The 11,692-nt window shown below is 43.5% G+C and overlaps 2 protein-coding genes across 2 annotated transcripts; both read left to right on the top strand.

Moving 5' to 3' along the window:
* Nucleotides 1-562: 562 nt before the first annotated feature.
* LOC125282870 (late cornified envelope protein 3D-like) lies at nt 563-943 on the top strand. Its single transcript, XM_048220212.2, has one exon. It carries the CDS (start codon nt 573-575, stop codon nt 861-863), a length of 291 nt encoding a protein of 96 aa, XP_048076169.1. The 5' UTR covers nt 563-572; the 3' UTR covers nt 864-943.
* Nucleotides 944-7,701: 6,758 nt separating this feature from the next.
* Nucleotides 7,702-8,261, top strand: LOC113246111 (late cornified envelope protein 3D-like). Its single transcript, XM_026486590.4, has one exon. The coding sequence runs from the start codon at nt 7,702-7,704 to the stop codon at nt 7,990-7,992; it is 291 nt and encodes a 96-aa protein (XP_026342375.3). The 3' UTR covers nt 7,993-8,261.
* Nucleotides 8,262-11,692: the final 3,431 nt, after the last annotated feature.

Raw genomic sequence — 11,692 nt, 5'->3', positions numbered from 1 at the left:
GGAGTGTGCCAGGCTGCCACCTCCCCTGGTTGTGAAAACAGCAGCATGCTCCAGGCCTGCATCACAACACCCTCCCCCCACCCCTGCACAGAATAAAAGGGCTCCTGCCCTGGGCTCCTCATCCACAGCCTCCTCAGGAACAGCCTTGTCCTGCCTCCTCAGTATTCCGTGAGTATCCCCTCGGCTGAGAGCCTTGGGAAGACAAGCCCAGATCTGCACAGAACTGGCAGGAAGGGGCCCAGACAGTGGGCAGCGGTGGTGAAGGGGCATTATGGTGAGGAAAGAGTCACTGAGGCACCTGTCAGGGGGCTGTGAACTCCCAAAGCCACAGGTCTTCAGGATTCCTTCCATTCTTGTTCTGAGTATGTTGTCAGGGGTGCCCACAGATCCATCTGGCATCCAAGGGCACGTGTCCCCTCTGTGTCCCCATTCCTGTCCCACAGAGCATGGCTTAGAAAGCAGCTTGGTCATGGAGACAAGTGTTTGACAAAACCCACAGGGAGGGGACTTTTGCCTGAAGCTTCTGTGCTCATAATGTTTCTTTTATTTGTTGAAGGTCAAGTCCTGCAGAGATGTCCTGCCAGCAGAGCCAGCAGCAGTGCCAGCCCCCTCCCAAGTGCCCCTCATCGCCCAAGTGCCCCCCAAAGAGTCCAGCACAGTGCTCCCCCCCAGCCCCTGCTGGCTGTGCTCCTGGCTCCGGGGGTGGCTGTAGCCCCAGCTCTGGGGGCGGCTGCTTCCTGAGCCACCACAGGCACCACGGATCCCACAGATGCCGGCTCCGCAGCTCTGACACCTGTGACAGTGGCAGTGGGCAGCAGTCTGGGGGCTCTGGGTGTGGTCATGGCTCCAGGGGCTGTTGCTGATCTGGGATCCTGATGCTGAGACAAGTCATCTTAGAGGAAATAAGAATCCATGGAGCATGAGAGACTGCGGAATCTGAGAAACAAACTGAGGGCTTCGTAGGGGAAGGGGTGGGGGAATGGGATAGGCTGGTGATGGGTGGTAGGGAGGGCTCATATTGCATGGTGCACTGGGTGTTATATGCAACTAATGAATCATGGAACTTTACATCAAAAACCAGGGATGTACTGTATGGTGACTAACGTGATATAATTAGAAAATATTATTATAAAAAAAATCCATGGGGACCGGAAAAAGCCACCTGACACGCAGCCTTTCTAGGATCCCCTAGTCTTGCTTGCCCAGGCTGAGAGGGTCCAAGCTCTCTCCAGAAGGCTCTCTCCACCTGGTCGAGGATCACACAGTCTCTGCTCCACTGCACCTGCCACTGATTGTCAGAGCTTGTGCCTGACCCCGTGAAAAAATAAATCTTCTGTCCCTCGTTACCTTGGGTGGTTCATGTGTCATTTCACTCTGCCCCTCCACAGTGGCCTGCTGTGTGTCCTTCTGTCTGCTCCTCAGGCCCACCATTGCCGTACAGAGGGTGGTGAATCATAGCCCTAGACTAGAAAAAATAGAGGGCTACGTGTGTTTTTATGCTGTACTATGGTGCACTGGGTGAGAAATAGGCAGATAGGCAGTTCTCAACCAGGGGGAGTCTGTCCTTCCACAGGGCATTTATCAGTATTGAGAGACATTTTTAGTTGTTTCTAGATACTGAGGTGGCAAGGTCTCGTACTACTGGCATCCAGTGAGGGCAGGACAGGGATGCAGGTGCACAAGCCACAAAGCACCGCGCAGTTCCCCCGTACCATTCATGGGGAATTATCCGGATCAAAATGCCAAGGTTGCAGATCATCAGAGTAGGATAAAGGGGAATGAAAAGGAAGGAATGGCCTCAAGATAGATAACTTCATCTGTTCAGTAAAAATCCCAGAGAGAGCTTGGGCAGGGGCAAGCAGAGGAGGAAGTGAGAATTAGAATTAAATCTAAGAAGTTATGGTTTAGAGGGAAAGATGGAGCTGAAAGTTTAGGAAGCGTGATAATGTGAAGAGGGTGGATTAGGAGACAGGAAAGGGGGAAAGGGAGGTGAGAAGTGTTTCTAGGAGAATAGATTGGCATAATTATAAGATGAAAAACTTAACAGTGCTTGTCATATGCTTGGAACCCCTAAATTACTTACATGAACTCATTTAATATTCTTTTTAAAAATAATTTATTTATTCATGAGAGAGAGAGAGAGAGAGAGAGGCAGGCAGAGGGAGATCAGGACCCGAACCAAAGGCAGACAGTTAACTGACTATGCCACCCAGGCGCCGCTCATTTAATATTCTGAACAACCCATAAAGTAGGTGCTCTTTAGAATCAGATCTTACAAACGGGGAAGCTAAAGATCCAAACAGTTTTGTACCAGGACTGAGGCCACAGAGCGAGTAGGTGGTGCAGCTGTCCGGCTGCTGAGGCCATGCTCAGGGGACTTGCCACTTGGTCTCCCCACCAGCTCCCCACCCTTGACTTTTCAAGGGATCTTTCACACAATGACTTTTTTTCACTTAGCATTTATTTTGGCCTGTTTGAGTTTTGTTTTTATTTTTGTTTTATTTATTTATTTTTTAGATCTGCAGAGCTAAGAACCCAGCCATGTGTTATAATTTCAGTAAAACTTAATTACTTTCCCATACTTGGGACCTATAATATGAAATTCAATTGCCCCTATGTTGGGATCATCTGCTTAGAGATAAGTCTCACTTTGCCTACCGGACTGTTGAAATATTGGTGTAAACAGTGTTCCATCCAAGCTATTCAAATGGTCCTTAGAATAAGCCAAAGGGACATCATAGAACCTGAACTAAATTCAAATTGAAATCTTGGGAGAAACCAGTGCAGGGCAGGATATACCAAGCAAACAATAATACTCTGTAGCACTTTGGGAGTACATCAAATTAATAAAAAAGATTCTTTTGTCCTTAGAAAATATCAAACTAGCTGTTTATTTTCACTTTAACTTTCGAAGACTCAGAATTTCTAAAATCCTTGGGATTTAATTTTAAAAAAGGCTCCCAAAAAGTTTGCTATGAGACATCTCTGAGTATATATGATCCACTCTCCAGCTCAACATAACTTTCTAAGGTAGGAACCATAGCTGTCATGTGTGGATCTATCACCATGAAGGTCCCTCAAAACCTGAGAAATTTCTGGGTACTGCTCCTCCATGGGACCAAAATAGTATGGAATCATGGTGAAAATTTGCCTCAAAAAATATTCAGGATGAACAGGCCTGACTGAGAAATCAGAGTCACAGGACAGAAAGTTGGTAGACAGAATCACAAAACTCACAGTTCTGGACAGAACTGCCACACTTGTTCAGGAGCCGAGTGAGGACAACTGCATGGAGAGTGGTTGGAAGCTGTAGGCTGCATTCCTAACAGCACACCAGCTATCAGAGAAAAAAGACTCAGCCTGCGGAGAAACAAAGCCTGACATCATACTGTGGAATGAGGCTTGGAGGCTCAGAAGCACCTGTTGGTTTCAAGCTCTCAATGCAAAGTGTCTAAGAATTCCTACAGTCAAGAAGTCCGCTCAGGAGGGGGAAGAAACAGGAGTTGGACAAACCCATAAAGTTTGAACCTGTAATACCAGGACAAAGAAAGTCAGAAGTTACGCAGTTTATGATGCTGCCCCTAAAAGGGAATCCCGGCAGTTGAGAGTTCAGTAGGTGGAGAGATGCCCTAGTGCTCATCAGAGACTACTCCCAAAAACCCAGTCCAGGACTCGACAGTCAATAACCAATTGATTCCAATATCCTAGGGGCACACTGTGATTGTTTGCAAGAATTTTCTAGTCCTAGATTTTTCCTCAGTGCTCATAATAATGTGAGGGTTATAATACAACATGAATTATATGTGTACATATGCAAAGAAAAAGCCTGACAACTACTGGAGGCAGGAAGTGGGTAATTTTTGTTCATGTTTTTGTTCATCTATAGTTTGTTTTCCACAATAGGTGTGTGTTACTTGTATAATAAAAAAGTTATTAGAATAAAAAATCAATTGATTAAAAAAAATTTTATTGGGCATCTAATGTGTGCAAATACCGCTGTAGTTCCCAAGATACAATGGAGAACAAGAAAGACAGTCCTCTTATTTGTTTGCAATGCGGTAGAGTAAGGCACAAACATCCCTCTATCTAGCTGGCTTCCCATACTTTTGGATTGGGGAGGCAGTGGTGTACGTTTAGTTAACACAATGAAGAAATCCAACCTGGGAAAAATATTGAGGCTTAAACATACTGGCTTTGCTAGTGGCAAAAAGTTCATATGGTGACTTCTTGCTTTCATATCACAGGCAATTGTCAAGTAAGAGCAAGGGGTGGATTGCTCACGGTGGTGGGGAGCCTGAGAGTGCACATGGAGGCCACAGTCCTCATACCTTTCCTGATTTCCCTCCCTCACACCTTCCAAAGTCCCAGTTAAAAACCATGTTCGCACCAGTACCGTGAAGGTACCCTGATTTTCTCCCTGTTATATCATATTTAAGCATCTCAAAGTGGATGGCCACAACCACAGGTCCTCCTGTGGCAGAATAAACAGGCACATTTACTATTAATAGTATTTTATCAAAACTATCATTTTTAATTATAACTATGTTATAAAAGATCTATTCTTAAGCATAATTATATCTCAGAAGGAAATACATCTTTAGTGTTATAATAAAATGGATAAGACAATTCTACACAGCTGATTTAAATGCAATTTCTACAAACATTAGTCAATCACATCAGTTGCATCATGTCAAGTGTACAGAATAATGCTACCACATCTATTAGCTGTTATTCACCTTCTACCAATTATAACTCACCTTTCAGCTAAATTCTCCATGACTAATCTAGTCTAAATGACTCACTTCTTCTTCTGAACTACTCCTAAAACCTGAAACTCAGAAACACAGAGTGAGTGATTTATTGACACATCATTCATTAGATGTAGGTTATTTTCTTGTATCTCTGACTTCAAATCTAAAAATCTATGATCCATTGTGCTTTGATAATGTCGTAGCCTTTTCTCTCCCTAAACACCTCCCCCTTAAGATAGATATCACCTAAAAAGACAAGGAAACATAGACAAGAGTATCTAACACTATAACCAGTGCTCTTAATAAACATAACGTTCTAGGCCCTTCTATCAGCCACAACTGCCCTCAATCATCAGCTTTACTACCTCTCTCTTTGTGGGGACCTCTCTGACTCCTGGGTTTCACAAATTCCTCCCAGTGGCCCCACCTGAACCAGGTGGGGATGGAGCTGAGGCAAGCCCAACAGAAGATGACTTGCATTTGAGAAGAACAGAGAAACATCCCAGTGATAGTTTCTGAGTGCTTTGAATTTGGAACTTGCCAAAATAGCTTTGGGGTTACTTTTCAACTGTTGCCCCAAACAACTCAAGATTTCACCCATTTGGCCAAAACAGGCACCTGTCCTTGTTTCTGGAGAATCACAAAATATGTAAAATAAATGTTCATTTCTGCAAGAGGTTTGAACACTTGTTTGTCCTTCATGTTAGGCTGTAAGCTCCCTGAGGGCAAGAGATGGGGTCTCCCTTGCTCCTTACTGTATTCTTAGTACTGTCCATGGGGCCTGGTCCAAAGTTGATCATCCACAAAAAACTTTTTGAATAAAGATATATGGAAATAGATGACCTAAGGTCATTACAGTGAGCAATGCCCTCCCCCTAATCTGGCATTTTCCCAGGCCCAACACCACTGCCAAAACAGAACATAGAATGGGCCATGTTATCACTTCACTACTTCAGTCTTTAGCCTTACCACCCAGTATGGCAGGAGGATATTTGTATTATTCCTCCTTGTGAGCGCATTTTCCTGAACAATATCCACTGGTAGGACCCAACGGTGTTAGTGAAATAGCCACCGAGTCTGAAATGAACCCGTCACTCAGCCCTCTTTCCCATTTACCATCATGAGGTGCCAAGTCCTCTGTCCCAGGGTAACTCATTCTCCCACAGATATTTTTAATAAAAGAACTTTAAGAATCTCTGTGTTTCAAAAAGGATGATTTGAAAAGTGGAGCAAAAAAAAAATAGGAAGAAATTAAATCTCCATATAAATGTATGTTTTAATATTCATAGAAGAATTGACTCATTTGCAATAAAATCATTTTATTTAAAATGTCATAAATGAACATGCTTATTGCTTTATAACCTGCTATAATCGATTATAAATAGGTCATGAACATTTTTTCATGTCATAAAATAACAATTTAATAGAAAAATATGTATTTTAAGTAGGATTATTAAATTTTTGGTTATGTTCTTGACAGTTATTTTTCTTTGAAAATGTAGCAAATGTAGTAGAACAAATGGTAAATTTGAATGAGAAAAGTCTTCAGTTTACATAAATAGATCAAACTCAAACTTCATATACTGTAAGGTCTATGAAAGCTTTCTACTCATCAAAACTCAACTCAGGCCTATGACTCTCTTTCCCAGGAACCGCAGCTTGGTTCCTGGGGGCTATGAGAATTCTCAGAGACCCCAGTCAGCCCATATAGGGTCTTAGCTCTATCCTTCCATTGTTGTACCTCCTCATCTCATTCCAGAGGCTGGGGGACAGTAAGTGATTACATCTGCATGTGTTAGATGTGCTGACACCAAAGACCATGACCTCAGCCTGAAGATGTTATGCACAGTTGCATTGCAGCATTTAGCAGTGATATTTGACTCCATATTTACACATGTATATGTATCGGTATTTCTATTACTCTTCCTGACAGATGATGAGCTACCCAAGAACAGAAAAGTGTCATATTCATCCACATATGCCTAGTTTTTGGCAAAGTCCTTGAGCAGAGTCTGCTTTAAGAAATGTGAACTGGGAAGCCTGGGTGGCTTAGATGGATAAACATCTGCCTTTGGCTCAGGTCATGATCTCCAGGTCTTGGGATGGAGCCCCAAGTCAGGCTCCCAGCTCAGGTGGAGTCTGCTTCTCCCTCTCCCTCTCCTTCTGCCTCTCCCTCTCCTTTGCTCTCTCTGTCTCTCTCCCTCTCAAATGAATAAATAAAATCTTAAAAAAAAAGAATGAATGAGGCAAGGCAGGTGACATGGCGATTCCCTGTAGCCTGAGTGAGATGAAGGTAGACAGCATGCAAACTTCCTGTTTCCCTCTCGTCAGATGTCCTGCTAAGTCACAGGAAGGTGATGAATGGAAGGACAGTCCTGGGAGAATGCCAGACTGTCACCTCCCCTGGTTGTGAAAACAGCAGCATGCTCCAGGCCTGCATCACAACACCCTCCCCCCACCCCTGCACAGGATAAAAGGGCTCCTGCCCTGAGCTCCTCATCCACAGCCTCCTCAGGAACAGCCTTGTCCTGCCTCCTCAGTATTCCGTGAGTATCCCCTCGGCTGAGAGCCTTGGGAAGACAAGCCCAGATCTGCACAGAACCGGCAGGAAGGGGCCCAGACAGTGGGCAGCGGTGGTGAAGGGGCATTATGGTGAGGAAAGAGTCACTGAGGCACCTGTCAGGGGACTGTGAACTCCCAAAGCCACAGGTCTTCAGGATTCCTTCCATTCTTGTTCTGAGTATGTTGTCGGGGTGCCCACAGATCCATCTGGCATCCAAGGGCATGTGTCCCCTCTGCGTCCCCATTCCTGTCCCACAGAGCGTGGCTTAGAAAGCAGCTTGGTCATGGAGACAAGTGTTTGACAAAACCCACAGGGAGGGGACTTTTGCCTGAAGCTTCTGTGCTCATAATGTTTCTTTTATTTGTTGAAGGTCAAAGTCCTGCAGAGATGTCCTGCCAGCAGAGCCAGCAGCAGTGCCAGCCCCCTCCCAAGTGCCCCTCATCGCCCAAGTGCCCCCCAAAGAGTCCAGCACAGTGCTCCCCCCCAGCCCCTGCTGGCTGTGCTCCTGGCTCCGGGGGTGGCTGTAGCCCCAGCTCTGGGGGCGGCTGCTTCCTGAGCCACCACAGGCACCACGGATCCCACAGATGCCGGCTCCGCAGCTCTGACACCTGTGACAGTGGCAGTGGGCAGCAGTCTGGGGGCTCTGGGTGTGGTCATGGCTCCAGGGGCTGTTGCTGATCTGGGATCCTGTTGCTGAGAGAAATGATTTGAGAGGAAATGGAAATCTAAAATGCCTGGAAAAACCCCGTGTAATGCAGTCTTCCCTACATCCCCTTATCTCCCTTTCCTGGCTGAGCAGCTGAAATGCTCCTGGATGTGGGGGAGAGGGTGAGCTCTCTGCAGATGGCTCTGTTTTTGTGTCTTTTCCAGAAGCCCACAGTCTCCCCCTTCTCTGTGCCTCACAATATTACTACCTGTGTCTGACCGGGTAGAAAAATAAAGCTTCTTGTCACATCAACTGCTTCTCCTTTGACTGCGCCACTCAAGGGTACTCAGTGAGTCCCCTCCCTGAATTCCTGTGCGCCCAGCATGCCAGCACCAAGACTAATCCTGGTGTGGGACTAGGACATTAAGGTGTCATGTTTCTCACACAGAGTGGCCCTGGAAACTTCAGGGTGGGGGTGTGGAGAGGGGCTGCTAGCTAAGACCTGACGCTTCTTGTGTGATATGGTGGAGAGGGACCATCTGACGCTGGAATCCCCATCTCCATTGAGGGTGGTATAGAGGATCAGAAATTGAAAAAATGAGACCAAAGAGGAGGCAGAAAGGAAGGTCTGAGGGAGGAAGATCAAGTTAAGCTACAAATGATGAGTTTGAGAGAGAGAGAGACAGGTGAGCTGCAAAATTAATAAATTCCAAAAATTTATTTTGGAGTTGAAGTTTTTACCTGAGAGAATGCCTGGGGTGTTCAGCATGTGAAGGGCTCTAAGCTCTGACAAAACAGAAAAAAGATAACATGGGAAATGTCCCAGAGGGTTACAGATTAGACACCTGTTAATTTCTTTCAAGAGATCTCAGGTAAACTGGAACTGATTTTCATTATTTTTTAGCTGTTGAATGCTACTTTTCAATGTCAACAACATCAAAGAGACATAGCCATACAGTTACAGGGGGTCCCAAGTAACTCTTGCTCTAACTTTGGAATAGGACAATATTTATTCATATGCCAAACTGAAATGGTCATTCTTTTTTGTTTGTTTGTTTTATTTTTTATTTATTTTTTCATCATAATAATATTTTTTATTATATTATGTTAGTCACCATACAGTACATCCCTGGTTTTTGATGTAAAGTTTGATGATTCATTAGTTGCGTATAACACCCAGTGCACCTCCTTACTACCCATCGCCAGAAATGGTCATTCTTGATGAAAACCAAGTGTGCCGTTTCACCTGGATCACTATATTTTTGAAATAATGGTACAGAACAATAGGGCCCTGTAACACCCATATAATGGCTCTTGAAATGACTTCAAAAACATGAAAAGACATGTAACTGTGGCTACAGGGAAAATTGACATTTTTGAAAGAAATCAGAGTTTGAACACCGTGATTCCAGACAGAGGACAAAACCTGTTTGATACTCTGGGAATGCAACTGGATAAAATGCATTTTTGTCATTTCATTTTTTAAAAAGTAACAATTTGAACATTTTTTTCATGTGTCTGTTAGCCGTTTGCATGTCTTCATTGGAAAAGTGTCTGTTCATATCTTCTGCCCATTTTTTTATTTGATTATTTGTTTCCTGTGTATTGAGTTTGAGAAGTTCTTTGTAGATCTTGGATACCAGTCCTTTATCTGTAGTGTCATTTGCAAATATCTTCTCCCATTCCGTGGGCTGCCTCTTAGTTTTTTTGACTGTTTCCTTGGCTGTGCAGAAGCTTTTTATCTTGATGAAGTCCCACAAGTTCATTTTTTCTTTTGTTTCTCTTGCCTTTAGAGATGTGTCATGTGTCATGAAAAAAGTTGCTGTGGCCGATGTCAAAGAGGTTGCTGCCTATGTTCTCCTCTAGGATTTTGATGGATTCCTGTCTCACATCGAGGTCTTTCATCCATTTGGAGTTTATCTTTGTGTATGGTGTGAGAGAGTGGTCAAGTTTCATTCTTTTGCATGTAGCTGTCCAATTTTCCCAGCACCATTTATTGAAGAGACTGTCTTTTTTCCACCGGATGTTTTTTCCTGCTTTATCAAAGATTAGTTGCCCAAAGAGCCGAGGGTCCAATTCTGGGTTCTGTGTTCTGTTCCATTGGTCTATGTGTCTGTTCTTGTGCCAGTACCATGCTGTCTTTGTGATCACAGCTTTGTGGTATAGCTTGAAGTCTGGCAATGTGATGCCCCCAGCTTTGTTTTTCTTTTTCAACAATTCCTTGGCAATTTGGGGCCTTTTCTGGTACCACACAAAATGAAGGGCTGTTTGTTCCAGTTCTTTGAAAAATGTAATTGGTATTTTGATTGGGATGGCATTGAAAGTGTAGATTGCTCTGGGTAGCATAGACATTTTAACTATGTTTATTCTTCCCATCCTTGAGCATGGAATAGTTTTTCATCTTTTTGTGTCCTCTTCAATGTCTTTCAAGATTGATTTGTAGTTTTTAGCTAAGCGAAATAAGTCAAGCAGAGAAAGACAATTATCATATGGTTTCACGCATTTATGGAACATAAGAAGTAGGAAGATCGGTAGGAGAAGAAAGGGAAGAAGGAAGGGGGGTAAACAGAAGGGGGCATGAACCATGAGAGACTATGGACTTTGGGAAACAAACTGAGGGCTTTGGGGGGGGATTGGGATAGACTGGTGATGGGTAGTAAGGAGGGCATGTATTGCATGGTGCACTGGGTGTTATACACAAGTAATGAATCATGGAACTTCACTTCAAAAACTTGGGATGTACCATATGGTGACTAACATAACATAATAAAAAATTATTATTAAAAAAAAGTAACAATTTGAAAATCAGTTTTGCTCCAATATTCTTGGACACATACTTTTTTTTTAAGAAACTGGAATAAAATGTATCAAAATGAATCCAAATCTATTCTGTCAGTCCAATCACTCACCTTGCTTAGACAGAATTCCCTGAGGAAGTGGCCATAGACTTGGGGCTTATATTTAAGCAGGTTTTGAAATGAACATGGTTGGCTACTTGCCCATGGATATTTGGAACATTCTCTAAACATCAAAGTTAAAATACATAACAGAAAAAAGGAAAAAAAGATGGGCAAATTCTATGCAAAGGATTTACTTTCCTCTGTTGAAAACATGTAAGCCCCACTTCAACTATGTGCAATCAAAGCAACAAATATTGATAAGTTGTGCTACTTGGCCTCAGTTCCACAGGAGCCATTGTATTTCAGGTGGCTAGCAACTGAGATTCAGCCATCAAATGGCTGCACATCAGCAACTGGAAGCAGTGTAGTAAGAATCCAGAGTGCTTAGATTCAAATCCCAGCCCTGACTCTGTCTCAGTGTCTCAGTCTCCTCAACCAAAGAATGGGGATAATAATATTGTGCTTGGTGTGTTGACTGATTTATGTTAATACATGTAAAGAATGCAGAGCACTACTTAAATGTCAGTTTTTATTGTCATTTAATATGAAGAACTAAAGAACAAGGTTTGGGGTTCAGAAGCTTCTAAGGATTCTTGCTATGGGTATATCTAATCTGGTTGAAGAAAGAAGCAGGGTCAATGAATATAGTTCAGACATGAAACACCAGGGCAGTCACAGGAAGTCAGAAGGAATCCGGGCATGGTTCTGACACTAAACATTGTTTCCAACAGGTGAGGTCCAGTAGCTGAAGGAAAAATACTTTATTTAGACTTGGTTAGGGCTGCATCAAGCCATCCTGAGATCCATCAATTCACTTTTCAGTCATTCAGAG

Source organism: Ursus arctos, unplaced genomic scaffold (assembly GCF_023065955.2).
Source record: "Ursus arctos isolate Adak ecotype North America unplaced genomic scaffold, UrsArc2.0 scaffold_12, whole genome shotgun sequence".
Classification (NCBI taxonomy): Eukaryota; Metazoa; Chordata; class Mammalia; order Carnivora; family Ursidae; genus Ursus; species Ursus arctos.
This window is presented reverse-complemented; position numbering and strand designations above follow the sequence as displayed.

Excerpts from the sequence above, each read along its gene's own strand:
- LOC125282870 (XM_048220212.2), top strand. The coding sequence starts at position 573 with ATGTCCTGCCAGCAGAGCCAGCAGCAGTGCCAGCCCCCTCCCAAGTGC.
- LOC113246111 (XM_026486590.4), top strand. The coding sequence starts at position 7,702 with ATGTCCTGCCAGCAGAGCCAGCAGCAGTGCCAGCCCCCTCCCAAGTGC.